Here is a 25,041-nt window from a genome sequence, read left to right on the forward strand (position 1 = left end):
GTCCCCAAAACAACAACAAAAACAACAGCAATAACAAGCCTTTTATAGTCATTTATAGGTACATTCAACAAATAATTGATTTCCACTACATGTAAGGCACTATTGAGTAAATAGGCTAAAAGTCATACATAATAAGATCTATAGATAGATGGATGGATGGATGAAAGGATGGATAGATGATATAGATGACAGATAGACAGACAGACAGACAGACAGACAGACAGACAGACAGACAGACAGACAGATAGATAGATAGATAGATAGATAGATAGATAGATAGATAGATAGATAGATAGATAGATGGATAGATGATGGATGGATGGATGGGTGGATAGATAAACTCTGAATTTAGAAACATCTGCTCTAAATAAAACTACTTTCCAAGTATCCCTATAACTTCCACCATGAATATCATGTTTCTATGAAATGAAAAAAGTGTAGACGTACATTCTTGGTCCTTGATAGAATTATAATGCACTTTCTGAGTAAGATAGTGGCACTGGCTTGGGTGTTTAGAGTGCTTTTGGTTTCTTCCTTCCTTCCCCCACCCCTCAAAGACAAAATTACATAAACTAAAGAAGAAATCTAAAACCAGGAACTTTAGGCAATTTGGTGAGATAGATACCTGGAGGCAACATCAAACTTCCCTTTGACCTTCCAATCATACTTTCTATGTAACTGATGGTGAATTAGGATGATCCTTTCTAGCTAGGATATGATTACCACTAAGCAACTTAAATATGTATTTGGGAATGAAGGATGAAATTATTTTATGAAATAAACATAGCTCAAGATTCTATCAAAAACTTTACTAAGACAGCTGCCTAAAGGTCAGTTGTAAGCAGAGCCAGAATTTATGCATGCTTAACCTTTATTATCTAAAAAATGCTTGTTTCCACAGCAGCAGTCAATGACTCTCCTGGATGATACGTGATAACTGAAAAGAGAATACTCCTTAGGTATTCTTTTTGCATATTTCCATTCTCTTCTAGTGGTGAAAAAATTAAAACAATTCCCTGAAACAATATACCTGAGTATGAACAAAAATTGTGTTTATACCAACTCATCTGTCATAAAAGGAAAAATCAGTAATAAAATATGTAATCAAATTTGTTTTCAAGTTTTCCCTTTCCTTTATCACCTATATCTGCCTCTGAAGGTACCAATTCTGAAAATGTCTCCAGTCAAAGATGTAGTAAGAATAATTCTTCATTGGGTAAATAGTATGACAATCTGAAGTACATAGAGCTTGCAGCTAAAGTATACAGAGAAGAAATATTGAGAGTCAAAAAACAATGCCATAATCACATAAATTGAGGTCATGAAATGCAGCACATTATTTGTGTCCTAGACCACTATGGTTAAAGATAATATGGAAATGATTTTTACCAGTGTTTCAGTGATGTGGCTAATTCTTCCACCTATGCAAATAGCCTTCCTATGCCTTAGTAGTTTGACTTCATGAATTCCTGAAGAAAAACAAAAACAATAGTCATCACCTATTAGCCACTAGTACCTCTAGATTAGTGAATTTCTGTATCTATAGGATTTTTCTTAGAATGAAAAGAAAAATCAAATTTTCATACACATTTTACTTCCTACATTGAGTGGCAAAGGCCTCTCTAAATGAGTGAATTTTTATAAATCAGTGTCATTTTAAGGATAAGTAAAAGAATACATGTACAAAATTTAACAAATATGATTCATTGAAAGATATTTTTACAGTTAACAAAAGCCAAAGAAATGCTGCAAATGGGGAATTGTGCACGTCTTCAAGTTTGCTTATGTCAAATCAGTTCATGGAAAAAGGAGAGGACAGCAACAAAGATAGGTTACCATATTGACCTTTTCCACAGGAAAAATCCCATCTCTGACATGCTTCCCTAGTTTTCTTCACTTCCCTGGGGCTATAGAACAGTGATTGGTTGTAAAGAAAGGTGTTGCTTGTTTCTACTCCTTGTAAGAGGACTGAGGAACAAAGGGAGGAGAGAGTCTAGCTTTTCATGTGGTTGACTATAGATTTGTTCATCCTGTTCTCATAGAGTAAGGCCCTTTCTCATGTCTTTGGCTAGAAAATGGGAAATTTTCCAGAAACTAAGAGATGTCTTCTGAATAGGTGGTCAATAGTACAATTGCCTCACCAAAAAAACAAACAAACCCCCCCCAAAAAAAAAAAACTAAATGAAGGATAGGGGCAGCTAGATGGCACAGTGGATAAAGCACTGGCCCTGAATTCAGGAGGACCTGAGTTTAAATCCGGCCTCAGACACTTGACACTTAATGTGACCCTGGGCAAGTCACTTAACCCCAATTGCCTCACCAAAAAAAAAAAAAAAAGAAAGAAAGGAAATGAAGGACAAGCAACAACAACAATAGAGCAGTGATTGTTTCTGTTCCTAGTTCTATACTTGGAGATATTTGAAACTTTTAATTAGCTCAGAGGGTTAAGGAATACAGGGAGGAAAGAGTCTGTCTTTCCACATGATTAACTATAGATTTGTTCATCCTGTTCTCATAGAGTTAAGGGCCTTTTCTCGTGTCTTTGGCTGGATTCTGAAAAGTTTTTCCAGAAAATAAGAGATGTCTTCTGAACAGGTGGTCAATACACATAGAGGCAAAAAATAAAGCTATTTTTTGCAGTTAAACTAAGTTTTAAATTAAAACTGTTGTTTTTTTCATTACCTGAATTTTAAAAATTTAAATCTTAACTCTTCTGAGCCAATTCTTAGACACTAAGGCTTATTATAGAGATAGTAGACAGGAGTTTCAATTCAGTATTTCAAATACTGGGGTATTTTGGAATTTTTATATGGGTCACAAGGCAAATATTGGGTGAGGCTATGATGGACACTACCATAGGATGGTTTATTTTTATTAATCCTTGAATGAGAGGCATTCTAGGCCTCTACTGGAGTGTTTCTAGTTTAGCAGAGTCTGCCAAAATTTGCACTCTATATCATAACCCAAGATCACCTCTATGGAATCAGAGTGGGTCATTAGCACAAGGTTTTACATCAAATTGTTTCTAAAATGAAGACAGATTAAATTTAAAGTTAGCATTTAGGACTATGACACTTTTACTTGACAAAGCAACAAGTAGGATCATTTCCATATACAAAGTACAGAAAATGAGTATTTTATGTGACACCACTAATCTCCACTACTTAAGGTTTTTTTAAATGTATTACTGTAATTCCAAAACTGTCTTGTTTGTGTCTTTCTGAACATCCTTCTGCTCTCTTCTGTGTATTTTTAAAAACGTTTCATTAACCCTTTGTAAAGCTTATTTGAGAAATTAAAATTAGAGAGGTAAAGTTGGTACCCCAGAGAAATGTTAGGAATGAATTATTGTCCTGTTATCATTGGTTAGCATTGATGCTTCTCTTTAGATTGTTATATTTTTAGAAAGTATTATTATTTACCTTGGCCCAGTGACCATTATCATCACCTAGTGACCAACTTGCTCCTGACAGGCCTTCTCCCTACATTTACATGGCTAAAGCTTATCCTCAGACAGTACCCCCAGCACATTCACAAAGCCTTCTCACTTTGGGTAGAACTACCCCAAGCTTACACTCTGTTTTCAGTGTTTGAGAACCCATGGTCATGTCCATTTCTTAATGAGGCAAAGCAGTACAACTTTTCCTTTTGTAATCATAACCACCATAATTAACATTTACATAGCATTTAAAGGTTTGCAAAATGCTTCACAAATCTCTCATTTCCATCTTCCCAACAACCCAATGAGGTTGGGGCTGTGATTATGACCATTTTACAGATGAGGAAACTGAGGTAAACAGAAGTGAAGTGACATGCCAGAGTCACATAATACATATCTGAGGCCCCATCTGAAGTCAGGTCTTCATGACTTCAGGCCTGGAGTTTTATCCATGGCTTCACCTGGCTTAGCTGCCCCATAATCAAAGGTGTTATAATTCTTGAACATACTTTTCAGCTATCTTCTTCTCTCCACTCACACAGAAACAGTCCTGGGTGAAGCCTTCATCATCTCTTGTTGAAATTATTTTCATATCCTACTTTTTCCGCCTCAGTTTCCTTATCTATAAAATAGGGATCATAACAGCACCTACCTCCCACTGTGATTGTAAAGAACAAGCCAGATAACTCTTTAAAGCTTAAAGCACTATATGAGCACTAGCTGTCATCAATATTTTAAAAAGTCATTACAAAACAATGCAAAAACTTCTTATGAAAATCACTATTCAAAACCTTATTGTGTTATGTCTTGGTATTGAACTCATTTCATAAAATTATAGGGAAACAGATGTCTTACAGTACTATAAGGGATGTAGTCAGTGGTTATAATTAATCATAATTAGGTGGGCTTTTCCCTCCTTAAAAGCTGCTTTAACTGTAATATTTCATGGATTTTTTTTGTGAAAAGTGAAATTAACTATTTTTACATGCTGTCATTTAGATAAGGTATTAAAAAAAAAAAAGTTGAGTGGAAGTGAACTAGCCCTCTCTACTTCAATCAGTTTTCTATTCTTCAAGCATATTTCCTCACTGTGCCTAATTAGGTACTGTACCAATAATCACCAGGCAACAACCACCTGAAAGGAAAGCAGAGTGCCTGGAAAGAAATGGAAAGCATTTATCAAACTTGTCCCACAGTACAACTCACATCCTTTCTGTGAAGGAAATATCCCATCATTATACATTCACTAATGGCCACGGTGCCCTAAGAGTGACATTATTTTTTATATAGTTACTTATTTTTTTAGATGAAACATATAAATATAATCAAGGTAAAATGACCTGATAAGTTCCACAGTCCAAAGGGAAGGTGTCATCACCACCTGATACACCTTCACTTGAATAGCTCAAGACCTCATGAGGGCCCAGATGCAGGCAATAGATTATTGACACCACACCCCCCCCCACATTCCTAAAATATCTTATTTGGAGGAGTATGAGTAGCTGATCAAGTTGCTGTGCTTGGAGTATGGTTTGTGAGGAAAGGGAGGTGTAAAAGGTAAGACATCTAGGAAGATAACTTGGGTCTGGATCAAAAGTGTCATTGATGTATTATCTGAGATGTGTTTAATAGAGATGGTTTTGGCAGATTATGCCATATTTTAGTAGGAAGAAAATGAAAGCAGACAGGCTGCCAAAAAGGAAATCTCAGAAGCCCCAAAGAAATATGACCAGAGAGTTATTTCCTGGGCAGGGAATGGGCCAAAAGAAGGCCACAGACCTAGATAATGCCAAGGGAAGAAGAAGTGGCTTGATTTGGCACTTGATTAGATGTGCATCAAAAATATGGAGAAGAGGAAGTTCTAAGCTTTCTGGCAGAATCATGAGGCTTTCTTCTAGAATAGAGGAAGCTAAATAAATAGATTGTGTAGAAATAAGGAAGTAAGGAATTCTAGCTTTATTATTTAATATTAAAAAAACTTTTCAGATTATTCTGTCTAAACGAGCACAAATTTAAAATGTGTTAATATAATCATTTCAGAGGCTATTTCATGGCCTCTAAATGTAGTGCCAAACCTGAAAGAATGTTTCACAATCCTGTCCACAATAAATTATCAATAATAGTAGGATTTTATTATTCTTTTTCTTTTTACTTTTCCATTGTTTATTTTTCTTTTTATTATTCTATTTGCTAAGCTTCATCATATTCAATTAAAATGAGCTTTTATCACAGAATCATAGAAATTTAGAACTAGAAGAAACCTCAGAGATCATTTAGTTCATTTCTTTTATTTGGCAGATAGGAAGCCTATAAGGATTTAAGTGACTTGTCCAAGGTAACAGTGTCAAGGCCAGGACCAGAATACAAGTTTCCTGATGCCTGGCTCTTTATATGACACTGTATAAGCTGTAGTATAAAGTAGAACAACACATAATCTGAGGTCTAGTCCCTGGCTTTGAAATGCTAAAACCTAGATGCACAAGTGTGCTGGCATTTTCCCAATTGCTCCTGGGGATAGCTGCCTCACTTCCCTGACCCTCTAATGAGGAAGCACAGGCATGCTCCAGTGCCAATTTCAACAACCCTCATTTGACAATGAATGGCCTCCAGGGTAGGAAGTTTTTTTGTTTTTTTTTTTTGTTTTTTTTGAAAATGATGAGTAAGAAGAAATATGACGCAGAAGGCAGTGAACAAATGAATTGAAGAGAAAATTGCTATAACTTTTCAGCCTGTCATTATTTTTAAGAGTTTGAATTTTGCTTGAGATAAAGACTGTCTCCACATTTCACCCAAGTCAGTGTGTGTTCTCCATTGTGCTATTTTTTTAAATCTGATGCTAGCTTTCTTCTAACTTCTCTTGTTCATTTTTACTATTTCAGTTAATTTTTCTAGTATCCAAACTTCTCTACTTCTCAAAGAATTTTGACAGGTGCAATTTTGTACCAAAAAGTCAAGTGTAAACAGAAATTTCATAAAAATATCAGGGGTCCAAAGGAATTGCTGAATGAATTATTTCAAAGTATATACTTTGATATTAAAGATTCGTGACAGAAACATTATATGATCTACCACATGATGTCATGTAGATTTAGTTCTTAAAATCTTAGTAAAGTGTTTTGCCTCTTGCTCCTCACAGGTAGATAATATTTTTTCATTAACTTTATTTCCTGGTAGTCTTTGATTGCTATTTTATATTTTATTTATTCTATTTCTATTTTCAGGTGGAGATTGAAAAGCTGGATTACCATCACTATCTGCCTCTGTTTTTTGATGGACTTTGTGAGATGACATTTCCCTATGAGTTTTTTGCTCGACAAGGAATCCATGACATGCTGGAACATGGGGGAAACAAGATACTTCCTGTCATTCCACAGCTCATTATTCCAATAAAAAGTAAGTGAACAGGTGAAAAAAGCATCACTGGATTTATATGGTGTTGGTTTTTGACAACTTGCTAATTAAGCAATAAAACATGACAGACTGAGCACATCCTCAGATTTGATGTAACCCTCAGTAAATTGGTATGCTATCAGGCCACATTTCCAGAACCTGCATTATCTATACTGAATAGTGGTTTGTCTAGAATTACACTTAGTATATTAAAGAAAGACCTATGATATAATATGAAGGAAAAAGCTAATCTATATTTTATGGAGTTTGTATACTTTTCCCTCTATCATAAGGCTCATATTATGAAAAAAAGGATTTCAAATTTAAGATGTACCTTTGAAAATGAGTATTGAGTATGTATTCGTGTATGTGAAAGAGATGCTGCCAGTTCTTGATATTTGTGACTTCCATTGACCAACTCTTAAGTAACGATTTCAGAAACTTTAAGGGATTTTAAATTTTTTAGCGTATTTTATATGGTGGATTAAATATTTTTTAAAAGCATAACTCATGAAGGGAGAAAGGATAGTATCATTTTTTAAAAACCTACAATATTTTCTCCATGATGTATACTTTTTTCTCACCTTGTCAATAAAGTAACAACAGAATTCTCAATTTTCCATGAATCTACTGATGCTGCAATACAATGAATTCCCTTTTGAAACTTGCTACCTTGTCTCTGCATTCTCTACAAGAGAATTATAGCTGACCAGTCAGCCATCCTGTAGACCACTCCCACATCTCCAGTGAGACAGAGAATGAAACCAAAGAAAAGAAGATTGCTACTGGGTGTGAAAGAGTAATATGGAAGAAAAATGGCTCTTTAAGTCGAACCTTATTAAAAAGCAGTTTTCACTCCCCCACATGTATCAACTAAGTGAGGGGTTGCTGCTTTCTGAAAGACTTCTATGAGGATATATAGTACTGAACTATATTAAAACCTTTTTCAGGAGTGATTTATCTTCCTTTCTAACAGGTCACAATTTTTGAACAGGTTAAATTCAAGTTGAAAAGCTACATTTCTTAAAGAGTGTACACATACTGCTATTGGGTGTTTTATTGATAAACAAAAAGGTGCGAGAACATTCTCCCCACTGACTGACAATATATTTCCTAGCTGTTTTCCTCATGCCCATCAAAAAAAAGGCATTGTATATGAAATATTGAGAGATTTCTACTCTCTGTTCCCCACCCAAGTTAATCAAGTAACTCCTCAGTTTCTTCTCTTAACAGTTTTATGACTTGGTTCAAAGAGTTCATGAGGGAAGATAGGAAATAACATAGAGACTAAATAGTGTATTGTTTGGGGCATTTGCAATTAAAACTTGACCTGAATTTAAATGACAGTGTTGTGGGTAAATAAGCCATGATAATTGATCTTTTTTCAAATATGTTTTAACTTTACACTTTAAAAAAATTCACTGTAGGAAATAGGAAGAAAGTGATTACATTCAGAAATATCCATTCAATAAGCATTTACTAAAGGCAATATTTTATAAGGGCAAGGACCAATATAATGATGATGATACCTAGCATCTATATACTACTTTAAAGTTTACAAAGTGTTTTACAAATATTATCTTAATTCTTCAAAGAACCCTGGAAGGGGGGTTGTGTACTATAATATTAGCACATGTTTATTTACTATTTTTTTTTCATGTAGACCTGTGATTTCATTGGTGTAAGGAATTCTCTGTTGAGAATATGCTTTCTGCCAATGCAGATCAGTAATTGTTTGGCACTTTAGAGGGTAGCCTACCACTGAGAGATTAAGTAACTGCCCTAGGGTTACGTGGCCAGTATGTGGTAAAGGTAGAAACTGAGCCCAAGTCTTATAAAAGGTTGTACTTGTTTTATCAATATGTTTTAAAAACTTTAATGGTAAGAATTAGGGAGGAAGTTATTGCATCCAACAATATTCATTTGATAAATATTAATTGCCAACTATGTTCACTGCATGCTAGATTTCTCCATAAATCCATTCTGTACTTTAGAGTTTATGAAATTTTTTTTACAATAACCCCATGAAGTAGTTAGCAAAACAATAATAATAATTTCCATTCCACAATTGAAGAAAATGAAATTCAGAGAAATAGTTTCATCTCCATGCTAGAGAGCCTTTGATGACCAATGAAAACAATAGAGAAAACTAGTAAATATGACTTGCCAAGGAAAATTGACCACATATGATTCTGATAATTTTTGGCTTGGGAAGCATTGTAAAGATGTCTGTAGGTATCTTGTATGACTACATGGGATTCTAGTAATATATATTAATGCTCAGTTTTATTGTGCTAGTTTCTTGTCCTATTTATAGACACTGAAAAAATTAGGAATCTCTTAGGTATGTCTCCTGTCCAACCATGAAAAGAATGAATATCATTCTAGCACAGCATGAGTAGCATTACATGTAGAAGCAACATCTTCCAAATAGAATGCCAGGATGTGGCTAATTGATTTAGAAATACATTGAAGGAGATAACGGGCATAAAATACAACATCTTATGGCACTCTTCTAGTTCTAAAGCATATGCTTAGTATAGCTTTGACCCTTTTGACACAAAACAATCCTATCATCAGATACTTATGTAAAAAGTATTTTATTTTAACTGGGTCCTAATCTGTGAACTCCTGGCTGGCTATCTGACTGCTTTTAGCTGGTAAAGCTATAGCTGGCTATTAGCTGCCTAAGCCAGTCTGCAAGGGCCATTTAAAAATTCTCCTACTGCTTCTCCCATACCACAAGAAAAAAGATTATGAAGCTTCTTACAATTTAAGTGAATACCAGGGTTTATTTATATGGAACAAACTTAGAGATAAACTTAGAAAAGCAAGAAATATGACCTGTGAACTTCTGCCAACTAACTCTCCACTTTCTCTTCTAACTTTTTGTCCTGCCTCTGCCTGCACTTATAACCCCCAAGCCCTGTCTCTTGTCTGTGGGTGTAGCCAGTCCCGCTCTCCCCAGCATCTCTACCTTCTAGCTAGCTCTCCTCTCTCTGTCTCTATAGCGTTCCTGTAGCATCCCCCTCTTCTAACTTCTCTCTCTGTAGTGGCCCCCTCTTTCACTGTAGTGACCCCGCCTTTAACTACCTCCCTCCTGAATATAAACTCTTCTTTTTCACGGGACCCTCGGGCTGGGCCATGCCCACCCACGTGCCAAGCTAATTCACTGGCTGCCCCTGGCCGTAAGGAACCCTGTGCCAGGCACTGCACCTTCCTGCTGAGCAGTGTGTCAGTGCGTGAGGCTTATGTGCCTGGGGCGGTTTCGGGTAGAGCAGTTTTAGCCGCCTACACTTACTAATAAACATAACCAGGAGCCATTTTCTATGGATAAATTTTAATGGTCAAAAATAGCTCTGGTAGGTTTAAATGAGGACTGTCCCAAACCCATTCCCTTATCTCTTCTCAAAGGATACAAGATGGAAATATATAATGCAGGGGAAAGGCTGTGAATATATTTATATGTATACATGCTCCAAGTGTATGTGTATATATGTGTGTGTGTGTGTGTGTATATATATATATATATATATATATATATATATATATATATATATATATATATACACACACACACACTACACATATATGCACATCTCTATACACACAACTAAAATAACTGGACACTACAGCATGGTCAGGCCAACCAAATTAGGTTGATACATAACTGCTTTTGATGGTTCATCTTTTAAATGATTGACAATACTGGACTGACCAAGCCAGAATTAACTATTTTAATAAGTTGATTATTTTAATAACTATTTTAATAGCTTCTTGAGGTCCTTCTTCTCTCAAGTTCCTCCCTACTCCAGTCCAGATGATGCACCATTGCCTGTTATGCCATAACGACATAGACAAAGGTCAAAGTTAATGATACTTTTTTCTTTTTTTTTTTAGTGAGGCAATTGGGGTTAAGTGACTTGCCCATGGTCACACAGCTAGTAAGTGATAAGTGTCTGAGGCCGGATTTGAACTCAGGTACTCCTGACCTCGGGGCTGGTGCTCTATCCACTGTGCCACCTAGCTGCCCCGATACTTTTTAATAAATATTAAATGTACTATATATGATGAAATGTTTTGTGTATAATTGAATGATTTGCTACTTTGCATTTTCAGCTTAGTTACACTATATATATATAGTGTATATATATATATATATATACACACATATATATGTATATGTGTATGTGTATACTATATCGAAATAAATCAGATATTTAAAAAAGTCAACTTGTAAAGTCATTCACTGGCTTCAGATTTAGAAGGTAAACTACCTGGGGGCAATGACATCACTAAAAGCCCCAAGAGCAGTCAGAGGGGTTAGCAAAGAAGTAGAAATTCTTAGGACAGGAATCTAGTAAAAGGTTCATTCTGGACATATCAGAAATAAAGGCTGCTATAGAAAAAATAGAATAACTGTGGAAAGAGGAGTTTACTCTAAAAGATTTAGTTTCAATCTGACTTTTCTTAAAACCCAAGGTAGAAACTGACCAAGGGCTTTTCCGACCCTGTGGTTTTCAATAGATTGAGCAGAAAGGTTCTGTTAATCTGAAATTACCAAGGAAATTTGACTGCTTAAAAGGAAAGGAAAGGGAGTTTTGGAAGAGAATAAATCACAGAAGCTAAAATTTGGAAGGGAGGAGGAGTCCCCTCTATTACATATTTTTTTTCAGGGCAATGAGGGTTAAGTGACTTGCCTAGGGTCACACAGCTAGTAAGTGTCAAGTGTCTGAGGCTGGATTTGAACTCAGGTCCTCCTGAATCCAGGGCCAGTGCTTTATCCACTGCGCCACCTAGCTGCCCCCTCTATTACATTCTTGACTAGTGGTCATCCACCATCTTCTTGAAAACCTACAGTGTGTAGGAAGCCTCAGTTTTATGGTAGCCTTCAAATATTTACTTTTTAGCAATTACCATGCATTCATTGCTCCTAGTACTGTCCTCAGGGCCAAGCAAAGTAAATCTCTCTTCTGGCCATTCAAGACATTTAGATACTTGAAGATAATTATCATATCCCCCATAAGTCTAAAAAAGCTAGACATCTCCATTTATTAGAAAAGACACTATTGCTAATAGTTTCTTTGATCTACACTTTGATATAGTCTGATTCATCCATTTATCTAAAAATTTGAATTCTCTTTCTTTTAAAAATAAATATCAACTTTTCTTTCACCTAAAAAAGTACTGGTGTGGCAACTGATCTTCGTTATCAGACCAGAAGCCCATGCTAGGGTGTGTTTCTGACTGTGCTGGCCTAACAAGCAAAACTGATTAATGTACCACTGGCAGAAATGAAATAAGGAAAGGCATAGTCAGGGAAAGGAGTTAACCATCTTTTTAGGATTTATCCCAACTTGAAACAGTGACAGAAATGCCATGTTGTACATACACTGCAAGAAAGTGTGTCCTCTTAGATATTAACTGCAGAGGTGCTGAGGACATTCTTTCATTGCATGGATACAATGTACTGGAAATAAATAGCTGATATTTATAGAGAGCCCTAAATTTTGCAGAGCAACCTATGTACATTATCTGATTGGATCCTCACAACAATGCTGAGGTTTTCACTATAGGTATTGTTCTCCTCACTTGACAGGGTTTGGTTTGGTTTTGTTGGTCTTTTGTTTTTCCTTTTACATTCTGTAATCCTACTAGTCCACAATGTTCTCTTTCTTCTATGAACACCCATTACATTTAACTGTTATCACCACATAGTTGAGCACTTAGATATTTACTAACTTTATGTTGATCTCTCACAAATAACATTGCTGTGTCTTCTGAGCAGGTTTCATCAATTACAACACTGAAAACAGGATGGGAATAAATTATCCTCCATAAATAAATACCAGTTGAGTTCAAGTGCTATAGCATTTCCCCACATCTCTTTGTTGTGGGTACCTCCGACTGCCACTAGTAGAAATGGCATGGATCATCCCAAACTCCAACAACAGAAGCAATTTTTAAGAGAGAAGTCAACTCTTAAGAGAGATGGTCTAATTCCACATTGGTTTAAGCCATAAGGAAAGTAGACTCTTCTTAGAGTCAGTAATGCTCCAACCTTTCTGAAAATTCTGGAGAGCATGGCCATATTATTTATTGCATATCTATATTTATTATAGAGGACATGGGGTATCCAAATGACTCTTCTCACTCATTTTGTTCCTTGGTTCCTCTTCTCTTTCTCTTTAACTGCTGTTTTTCTGTTAATCTTTTTTTAAATTTTGTAGATGACTGTTGCTTTTAAGTTCTATGTATAGTAACCCCAAGATATTTGTAAAGAAGATATGACATATAAAACTAATATATAAGTTGCAGCATGATAACTACCCATCCAACTATCTCTATTTTAGTCTAGAATATAAAAGCATTATTCAGTATAATAAGGGCAGCTAGATTGCACAATGTTCTGGGCCTGGAGTAAGAAAAACCCATTTTCCTGAGCTCAAATCTGGTCTCAGATATTTACTAGCTGTGTGACCTTGGGCAAGTCACATCAACCCTGTTTGCTTCAGTTTGCTCACCTACCTGTAAAATGAGCTGGAGAAGGAAATGACAAACCATTCCACTATCTCTGCCAAGAAAACCCCAAATGGGATCATAAAGAGTCATAAATAACAGAAAATGACTCAACAAAAACAAAAATTCAGTAAAATATTGTGTATTTATTTTATATATACAGATACACATCTGAAAGCAAGATAGTGAAGTAGAAAGTACAACCTATTTAGAGTTAGAAAAACTGAGCTCATGATATTGAGTAAAGCGGGCAGAATGAGGAAAATATTTTACACAGTAACAGCAACATCGTGCAATTATCAGCTGTGGGACTTAGATCTTCTCAGTAATTCAGTGATCCAAGACAATTCCAAAAGACTCAGTGTAACGATTGGAATGACGCCACCTGCTGGATACTTACTGTAGAAGAGTTCTGCCCATGAAGGGAAGGTCTTTGAGGGCAAGACCAGGAGTCAGGAAGTGATGCGGGATAGTGGGAGGAGGAAGGAAGAGACTGGCGCTCAGTCTCGCGGGCGGTCTTTCCTCTGGACTCTGGTGGAGAAGGGAGCTAGAAATGTGCTCTCCCTTTAATAGATAGGAATCTAGGCCTTTCTCTCTCTCTTTACCAAATTCTTATTCTCCTTAATAAATGCTTAAAAGTCTAACTCTTGCTAAAGCTTGTAATTGATTGGCGACCACTCATTAGATATTTTAGACAGACTAGCTAGAATTTTAACCCTTAACACTCAGGATGGAAAAATGTTTTCCACATCCAAAGAAAGAACTATGGAGTCTGAATGTTGATCAAAGGGTACTATTTTCACTGTCTTTTGGGTGGGTTTTTTTTTCTGTTTTTCTGTTTTTTCTTTCTTGTGGTTTTACCTTTTTGTTCTGATTCTTCATTCACAACATGACTAATGTGAAAATATATTTAACATGACTGTACATATATAACCTATACCAGACTGCTTGCTGTATTGGGGAGGGGGGAGGAAAAAAACCTCGAAACTCAAAATCTTACACAAATGAATATTGAAAACTATCTTTACATGTAATTGGGGAAAAATAAAATACTATTACCTTTTTTTTAAAAAAAGAAATTCTAAAAAAAAATTTTTTAGATCCTAACACTACAACTTACTGCTTAACTTAGATAAGTTACTTGATTCCTCTTTGCCCCAGCATTCAGCCTTTTCATCTTAAAGGTGTAGACACACTGTGAGCCTCTCTTCTAATTAGTGAGATCCTACCCCAGGCCACCATTTTCTGAGGTGTTCCACTCCTGACTCCATTCCCCACCCTCTGCTCTTTTCCACCTTCCCAACAGCATCCTTGTGCCTGATTGGTTATTCTTCCTTCTCCATTTCCAGGTCACCTTTATCTGTTATCCTATTAGAATGTAAGCTTTATCTATTATCCTATTAGGATGTATGCTCTTTACAAATAGGGATTTCCCTTTTTGCTTGTATTTGTATTCTCAGCATTTAGCATAGTGCCTAGTAACTAGTTAAGTGCTTAATAAATGTTTTATCAGTTTCCTTATCTGAAAAATGAGGGAGTTGGATTTGATAACCATAAATGTCACTCCCAGCTTTAAATCTATTATCCCATGTATGTGTGTATTTCAAACACATACACATATATGCACCTATGTGTACATACATGTACGTATATATTTATGTATAGGATATAGCATGTTGATTTATTTACCTAGTTATTCTTGCCCTAAAAGATTACATTTTACCTTGTAGACTAGTTTTCTACTCAAATGTCCTGAAATATACGTGGTAGTTTGTCATGGTATTCATTTCCTTCAGATCAGGAGAACAGTATGAAGTAAAGTGAATAAATGAAAGCCTTCAGAATTTTAAAAGAGTGTGATAAAATCCCACTAATAATAAGATCAGGGATAATAAGTTTGATTTGGACAAAAACCACAGATGTGACAAAGTCAGAGTGGGCCAGAGAAAATGAAATAAGCTGTTTGGTCATCTCAGAATTAACAGGCAGGAGAGCATTTATTAATGACTTTAGCAGGTAAGTAGATGAGGGAAGAATGTATCCAGCAATAACTGGGAGCAAGCAGGGCAGGTTAAATAGATATAGAAAGTTAGCATGATAAAACAGCAATGCTGTTGGATAGGTAGATCTGGGAGGCATGGAGTGGATGCCTTAAAATCAAAACATTTAAGAAATTCATAATTTTTATCACAAAAATACTTAAGCATATGAAAGATCTGCAGTCCACTGGTGTAGGTACTTCCTCCATTAACAAAGATCTCAACCCTTGTGCCTCACTAGGTGGCCTTTAGGAATTGCTGTGACCAAAAGATTCATCACACTTCAAATTAAGAATGAGCCTCAGCTAACAGCTAGGCTTGTATTCAAGCAATAACCAGAGAGTCCATTTCTAAGCCCAATATAAAAATGTTACTGTACAAAAATATTTAGAAACCTTGGAGGGGGGAGGTCTGATAATATCTAAATATACTAAGGCTTTATTCTAATGCTATTCTTGGGGTTCATGCCATATAATTTACCTTATATGTTACATATTATAAGTTAAATCTAAATTATAATGTGATCTGAGCCAGTGTGTATTGGAGAGAGCACTGTACTTAAAATCAGGAAATGTGTGTTTATATTTCCTGGCCTTGACACTTACTACCTGTGTGACCTTTGACAAATCACTTAAATTCTCTGTGCTTCAGTTTCCTTAAATCTAAAATGGGAAAGATAATACTTTACTACCTTTTCTATAGGGTTGTTATGAGGAAGGTTCTCTGTAAGCCTGATGGTGCTAATAACTATGAACTTTTATCATTATTAACACACCCAAATATTCTATCAGTGTTCTCGTGTTACAAGTGTCCTTTCTTTTCTCAGGTGATCCTCCAAATTCAACCCTCTTCTGAACCCTCTTTCTGTCTAATGTGGAAACATCCTAATCACCAACATTCATTAACATCTGGGTTACCCTTAAATCCTTTCTCTCATCTGATAAACCCAGACAGTTGCCAAGTCTAGTCATTTCCACCTCTTCAAAATGTCTCATATCTGTCTTCTTCTCTCCACTTAGATGGCCACAACCCTAAGATTGGGCCCTCCTCACCTCTATACCATTGTAATACTTTCCTATTTGACTCAACCTTTCTTCTCTTCAGTCCATTCTATTTCATACAGCTGCAAATATGTCTCAAAAGTCTTAGAGCAGGGGCAGCTAGGTGGCACAGTGGGTAAAGCACTGGCCCTCGATTCAGGAGGACCTGAGTTCAAATCCAGCTTCAGACACTTGACACTAGCTGTGTGATCCTGGACAAGTCACTTAACCCTCATTGCCCTGCCCCCCCCCAAAAGTCTTAGAGCAGTTTAAGCTACTCTGTTCAGCTTTTAAAAACCTTTAAAACTTGGCTCGTTTCCAACTTTATTATACCTTAATCCCTTTCTTGCATGCTAGATTGCAACTAAACTGTCCTTCCTTTTTCCATACACTTTTTCTCATACCTCTCTTTCCCCTTCTCTATCCCTTTGCATTCACTGTCCTCCATACCTGGAGTGGACTCCCTTCTCATCACCTTCTCTTAGGATCCCTCATTTCTTTCCAAGCTCTGCTCAAACACTACCTTCTACATAATGCCTTTGATGATCATCATGGCTGCAAGTGCCTTCTGCCTCCCCCGGTTTACCTTGTGTTTATTTTGTGCATACTTATAGTTATGTTGTCTCTACAATAGAAAACAAGCTCCTTGAGGACAGGGACTGTTTGATTTTTGTCTTTCTGTCCATAGTGACATAGGAGGCACTTCGTAAGTATTTGTTGGTTGACTGATTAATTCAGCCTGCTTCTCCTATGGACTTCCCTGTTCCTGTGGATCATACTGTTTTCCTTTTAATCATTCGGTCATTACTCCCAGTTTGTAAACTTTGAGTAATCCTCGATTTTTTTCCCTCTCCTGTGTACATACTTCCTTTTAGCAGCTGCTTTTTTTTTTCCCCTGCTCTGGCCAGCATGGCCCTGGTGACTCCTGCTGCCATTTGCTTCATTTGCACCAAATGAAGTGCTTCTCTTTCTGTCGGGCCTATGTGATATGACATTCCCACTGCCCTCAGCAACTGTGTTAGCTTCTGGAAATGCCAGTGCACTTGGAGCCTAACAGCCCCTGCCCAGCACAGCCACTCAGCCCTGGCCATTGACAATTGCCAAAGGAAGGGAGACAGTGGTAGTAAACCTACTATGGCTAAGGTCATCTTTGATCTTGAACAAAACCCCAACTTTTATAGTCAAGAGGAAGTTAGAACATAGCTAACAGTGACATGATATTGAACAGCCCAAGAACTTTTCAAATGTCTTAATGGAAAAATCTGAATTTCAGGATGAAGATGATAAGCCTCCATAGCAAGTGTGTGTGTGTGTGTGTGTGTGTGAGAGAGAGAGAGAGAGAGAGAGAGAGAGAGAGAGAGAGAGATTGTGCTCATACACATGTTTGCCAATGTAAGTCATAATAAAATTACAGACAGCAGTCTGTTCAGCCTTCCTTTACTACCAAGGGCTCACATGGGAACCACAGCTCTAGATGAGAGCAAATATTCCTCTGATACCAAAACCTTTGTACCAGAACCTATTTGCAGATGCAGAACCTACTCTGCTCTCTGATAACAACTATTATACTTGCAGGGATTCTTAATGGGGTCTGTCAATTTAAAAAATTATAACTGTATTTCCATATATTTGGTTTCCTTTATAATTTCATATATTTAATTTTATGCATTTTTGAGAGATTTTTAAAAAATATTTCAGATTCAAATTTTCTCTCCCTTTACTTCTTTATCCATTGAAAAGGCAAGAAATATGGTACCCATTATATGTGTGAACTCATATAAAACATATTTAAACATTCGCCATATTGCCCCCCAAAAAGGCATGAAAGTAAAGAGAAAAAAATGTGCTTTTGTCTGCACTCAATTTTATACATTTAAAAACATTATTCTTAAAAGGGGTCTCCACTAGACTGCTGAAGGACTCTATGACACATACACAAAAAAGCTGTTAAGAACTCTTACTTTGGGGGCAGCTAGGTGGCGCAGTGGATAGAGCACTGGTCCTGGATTCAGGAGTACCCGAGTTCAAATCTGGTCTCAGACACTTGACACTTACTAGCTGTGTGACCCTGGGCAAGTCACTTAACCCCCATTGCCCTGCAAAAAAACCCCAAACCCAAAACCAAACCAAAAAAAAACCCTCTTACAATAAGAAAATAACTCTAATCCCTCTGTGCAGGAAGATGTCTGCCCCTGGTGTGGAAGAGAAAGGGACTAGTCCTGGCCCCTTAAAGTTGTGATGGGAAAGTGGACGATGCAGTGAAATTAGCACAGTTTCGGGGAGGGGGACCTTTATTTTAGGCAAAACAACACATTCTTCACTGTCACGATCATCTAGGCTCCTAGCCCCAGCACTAGTTCCTCTGGAGGATTGTGATAGAGACGTTAGCATTAAATGGCTATGTCAATCATATTCTGTCCAGGATCAATGTCCACTTTCATGACTGTTAACTGTAATTACTATTTCATGTGACTATCCCATGATCTTGTCACTAGAATACCATAACAACTAGGGCTAACCCTATTCTCTGGAAAGTTCTTATGGTTCCCCTAATCAATAATTCAGAGTCTGCTGTGTTTTTTCCCCTTCACCTCTTACTATTAACACAGCTATCCAGGTCATTTCAGCCTCTCGGTAGTCCCTGTCCTCAATCATTAGGCTATGTACCTTCAGGAATGCCAGCAGTTTTGTTAACAAACTCCCCTTCCTTCTAGATCTCTTCCTCCCATCCTATTTCATTTTCTTTTATTCACAGAATCTTAGCTTTCTGTAGATGACTACTCATTCATGTCCCCTGACACACCAGGCTAGGAAGCAAAATCAGTGTATCTTGCACTCCTCTACTATTATCTGGCCATCACCAGGAAAACTCTTCTCTTGTGTTCTTGTTTCTGTCATGTAACAATTCCAAGGTCTCTCTCTCTCCCTCCCTTCAGTATCTGGATCACCATTTTATTTTCAACCTCAGTCTCTGCCCTCATGCTTAGGAGATTCAGAACTCCCTTTTATGTCCAGTAAGACATTCTGGCCTCCCAGATCATCAAACTTCCTGATTTTTTGGCCTAAATATCTTCTGCCTGTGCCTGTGGAAGAAGAAACACCTACTGTATTGCATTCCCTGCATTAGTTTCCTGACTGAGGAAGGAGGGACACTTCCATCAGGCTCCCTCTACCAGTCTCCTGCCTAGGTCTGTAAAGGAAAGAGTAAAATACCACTTCCTTTTACTTTCTCTCCCAGTCACCTGTCTGTACCTTCCAGGAAGGAAGAGAATATCATTCCATTGCACTCCCTTCAATATTTTCCTGATTGAGCCTCCCCATGCAGCTACCTCTCCTTACTATGAGTGGAGAATCACAGGTATCAAGAAGGGGGGTCTAACCCATAGTGTTAATGCCAAAAGGAAGCCAAGGAAAATTAAAACAGAAAAAAAGGCCATTGGATTTGACACTAAGGTCACTTGTATCAAGTGGTTTCAGAAGAGTAATAGAAATAGAAGCTTGATTGACAAGTAATGAGTGAGTTATCAGAAAGCAGAAGCAGTCAGTGCAGACTTCTCTTTCTAGGAGTTTAGCCCAGAAAAAGAGAACACAAAAGGTCTTGGCTTGAAGAAGACATTGTTAAAGAAAGGGGTGGAATTTGTTTTGTTTTGAGTTTTTTTCCCCAGATGGGGTGATCTTAGAATGTTTATAGGATGAGAAGGAGCCAGTAGAAATTTTAGATATAAGGAAATATAATAGTTGAGACAAAGCTCTTCCTGACCTAAAGTATTCTTTTTAACTTTTGGATTCACTTAACTTTGTCCCTTGTTCTACTTCCTATTCCTGTCAAAAGTCAGGTCAAGCTGGGGCACTATGCCAGGAGCAGAGCCTCGTTCAAAGCCAAGGCCAGTTGCCAGAGGAAGCATGGGCAAAGAGAGCTGTAAGGTTGTTGAAAAGGATTAGACCAGGAAATGGAGCCAACGGCCAGGAAAAACATAGAATCTTGATGGGGTTATCTAGGGTTGGGCCAAGTTTGCTGTTGAGCTAGCAACTAACACACTGGGTGCTTTCTTTTATTACCTGATGTCTACTTTTAGCTGTCACATCTATACTGGAACATGTCCCATTAAATGTTAAAGAGCTGCAGTTGGGTGTGTATAATTCTCATTATTTGGGAAGAAAACTTTGAAGTGCTGATTCTTTTTGTCATAAAGGGCTTACATTCATGTAAGTATTGGATAAATGTCATTACTACTTTGCACCAGAAAGACTAAAAGTAGCACCGTTCACTGGCACTGCAGGTTCATTGGCATTATAGCAGCATTTCATTTTAAATATATTTTTGAGATCTAATTTTTTTCAATTCAATGCTTTTGTACAAATCTACCCTACCAATATATACCTTTACCATGTGCTCTTAATTATATGTATTTTGTGTGAATTTACATTGCTTGTCATATAAAAACCTATGAAATGTCATGCTTATATTGGAAACAGTAATTCTAGATAAAAGTGTAAGCTGCCAGATTACTCTCACTTCAATTCAACAGTTATTTAATAAGACACACTTGGTGCACTGGGACAGATATTAAGATAAATAGTAATATCAAATAAGTACTTTAAGGATCTGAGGTTTCATTGGTGGGAGAAAACCCTGCCCTGAGAGAAATGCATAACCTTTTTTTATGTCTTAGTGGATGTCTTTGAGGGTTTCTGGGACTTAAAAATTCGAGCAACTTATTGATAAGGCAAGTAATACAAATCTTAATGCCAATACTGATAGATTATCCATTCAGGGCCCAGACTTAGTAATCAATGCAGATTATTCAAGAAAATGGTAGAAAGAATTCAACATCCTTGGAGGCTGCAAAAATTAAGCACCAACAGAATACCTGCCAAGACTTGACCCCTACAATAATAGAATTATACAACAGAATCTTTCTATCCTCTACAGCTTGACAGATTACAGATACCCATACAATAAAGCATATTTAGAAGGATGTCTACCCCAAACACATGAAGACATCCCCCTGTGGAATGGGTGGATGAGAATAATTTCTTCCTATAGCCACAAAGGTGACTGAAACAAGTTCTGTGGAGTGCTTAAAGCTTGGTAAGATGCTAAGGTCACTCACAGCATCCCAGGCCATCACCAATCATCTTGGTTTTCGTGTTGCCACTGGAGAGAGGGAGGCTGATAACTTTGTGCAATTCTGCTTCACTTAAATCCAAATCATGCTCAAGTCAAGATGTAACCCTGTGATGTCATTGGTCCTCTTTGAAAATTAAAGACAAACAACAACCCATACAACAAATCCAAATGTCAAAATATCTTTGAGAACTAAACTATGAATCTACATGGATCTACAAAAACTTAAGAACATTTTTCTTAATTATCACTTACCAAACACTCATAAATTCTAAAGTGAATGAAACAAAAAGCTATCAAAATATAAAGTCAAAATATCTCTCAAAATCACATGGGAACAGACTTTTATTGATAATATAGATGATGTTTATATCCCAATGCTTTTTTCAACTGTAAAAACAATTACTTCATCTACCTCTGCAATGATATGTAGAATATTAAACATAAACAAAAAATAGTATTATAGTAACACATCCCAGAACTTTTTTTGAACTCTATTTATAAAGATAAGAATGAGATCATTGTCATTATCTTCATCTACCTGCTGAAAAAGTCTATGGTGCTGACCAATACATCAGGCAAACCATTAATATTCATGAAATAGACTGAAGATATGAATGCTTTCTTTATGCACTCACATGATATAACAGAATTGAAAACATATTACCAGTTATAGACAAATGCTTCATATTCCTTGTTTCCAATAATGTCCTTGGCTTCAAGTCACACAGTAATATATTGGATATAAATGTAGGGCAATCATGAGAAATAACTTCATCCCTAAATGCTGGTTAGATAAAATGAGATCTAAAATTCATCATATGAATGATGATAAACTTGAGGTCATTAAAAATAGCCATTTAATTTAAACTCCAGAAATTCCTCCTAATTAAAAAAAAGGATGAAAAAAAGATGTTTCACATGACTTTAAAGGGAAGATATACATACTTAAATTTCACAAAACTCTTTTTGAGTTTCACAGCACAAATCCAATTAGCAGACCAAATGTACCAAAACCAGAATAACTCAAAAAAGCTGGTATTTGCTAGAATGAACATATTATCCTATGATAAATGACACAAAGTATAAAAACAGTTAAAGACCTGCACACAAGACTATATTCATCAGTTGTTGCCAATATAACAAACACAGAAGGAATGGTGGAGCTGTCAAGAAATAATCCTAAGGACAGGTATTAAATGCCAATGTGGCAGAAGCAACTTGAGACGGTTAATAAAGACCTGTGGAAAGGCATTAGAAGCCAAACATGTAGTAGAAAACTTGAATCCTGTGTCACATAATTGAAGATAAATGGAAACATCAAGAACAGAATCCAGAACACACACACATGTATATATACACACATATGTATATATGTATACATATATATATATATACACATAAGAAATTCTAAATTCCCTTAGCAATTTAAAGCAAAAATTAAAAAGAATTTATTATTGTTGTTCAGTTGTGTCTAACTTTCCATGACCCCATTTGGAGTTTTCTTCTCAAAGATAATGAAATAGTTTGTCATTCCCTTCTCCACCTCATTTTACAGATGAGGAAACAGAGGCAAAGAGGGTAAAATGACTTGCCCAAGATCACACAGCTAGTAAGTATCTGAGGGCAGATTTGACTCAAGAAGAGTCTTCCTGACTCCAGGTCTGGAATTCTATCCATTATGCCCACTAACTGTCCTGCTAAAATGACAAGGTAATAACAATAAGTCAAAGCTCTACAGGAATCAAAAGAAACAATTCAACATCAATTTAAAAAAAATATCTACAGAGGCTTGAGAAGCAAAGAAATCTGAGGGAGAAAACCTCAGAATAAGGAGCATGTAGAAAATGTCTGGTCACCTATGATCACAGTAAGTTGAACACAGTGAAAATACAGATAGGATGAAATGCAAAACAGAAATAACATAACATTTATATCAAAGGAGATGACTAAAACTCAGAGGTTCAAAGGTGTTTTTTCTTTTAATAAAAGTAGAAAACAATTGGACCAGATGAGAAAGGTGATTATTAACTCAAATGTATTTTAGTGGTAAGTGCATTTATTAGCAATGCAGTATTGATATCCTATCTTTCCAAACAGGAAAAATTACATATCTGCTAACAAATTATGAGAAAAGCAGTTATCCTCCAAATATAGCCCATCATGTATTCATGTGCTACATACAAAGCATTTTTATCTTGTATCATTTAAAAAAATCTATTAACATTTGCCCGTAAACAACATATTGGCTGAAGAGCAAAAAGGCTATTCCAAAAAAAAATCTCCAGGGTCAAAAGAATTACTATGAATTTAATAATTCTTAGAATAAGCTACCCCAAAGTGTTATAACATTTGTACTGCTTTTATTGATTTATCAAAAATCCTTTGATCCAATCCTGTATTTGTGACTTTTATTCCTATGCTACAAATACATAAAATGGAACCAAATATAATGAAACTGTTAAAGTATTTGATGTTCAAATCAAAAGGTATTCTCTAACACACATCAGCAACAAAATGTTAAGACAAATTTATATAAAATATTGCATCTTTTAGGAAGCTAGTTTAAGTCTGTTATGGTTCTTTAGAACCTTAAATCCATTATCATCTCTCCCAGATAGAACTGAGTATGGTCACCAAATTGAAGGAGGTGTCATACCAAAACGTCTTATCACTTCAGGTATGTAGATGGATAACAAATTGGAACTGTGCCCTTAAGAGTCACTAAACTGTTCATTCTCTTTGATATAATAATACCATTAGTAGGTATATAACCCAAAGTGATCAAAAAAAAGAGGAAAAGGACCGTTAAGTACAAAAATATATAAAACAGCTCTTTTTATGCTAGCAAAAAACTGAAAATTAAAGGGGCCTATCTTTTGGGGAATGGATAAGCGAATTATGGCATATCAATATAATGTGATATATGTACAATAAGAAAATATTAAATATATAGTTTCAGAGAAAAGCGAGAAGACTTGTGTGAACTGGTGGGTGAAATGAGCGGAACCAAGAAAACAATGTATACAATAACAACAATATTAATAGTGAACTAGGCACATTAATTGATACAAAAAATTTGTTTGGTCCTTTGTGTTATTCTTAAAGTCTGGTCTTTCTAGTATTAAATGGGTCACACAGGCAGTTGTGTCTAAAACAGAATTTGAACTAGAGTCTTCCTGAACTCAAGTCCCTTTCTCTCTTCATAGCAACCTAGATGCTTTAAGAAACTGCAAAGGTGTAAATCTGCAATGAAAAAGATGTTCCCACTTAACTGCCCACTGACAGCTGGGTGGGACAGTGGATAGAGTACAGGGCCTGTAGTCAGGAAGACCCGAATTCAAATTCAGCCTCAGACACTCACTAGCTATGTGACCCTGGACAAGTCTCTTAACCCTGTTTGCCTCATTTTCTTCAACTGTGAAATGAGCTGGAGAAGGAAATGGCAAACCACTCCAATATCTTTGCATGGAATACCCCAGATAG

General features: G+C 36.3%; 1 protein-coding gene across 1 annotated transcript in view; it reads left to right on the forward strand.

Annotated features, from left to right (window-relative positions):
- Positions 1-25,041, forward strand: part of PACRG (parkin coregulated) — a 652,064-nt gene that overhangs the window by 328,456 nt on the left and 298,567 nt on the right. Inside the window, exon 3 of the mRNA XM_044002646.1 lies at positions 6,661-6,832. Coding sequence (XP_043858581.1) covers positions 6,661-6,832 — 172 coding nt within the window. The remainder of the gene's footprint in view (positions 1-6,660; positions 6,833-25,041) is intronic.

This window comes from Dromiciops gliroides, chromosome 4, assembly GCF_019393635.1.
Source record: "Dromiciops gliroides isolate mDroGli1 chromosome 4, mDroGli1.pri, whole genome shotgun sequence".
In the NCBI taxonomy this organism is placed as follows: Eukaryota; Metazoa; Chordata; class Mammalia; order Microbiotheria; family Microbiotheriidae; genus Dromiciops; species Dromiciops gliroides.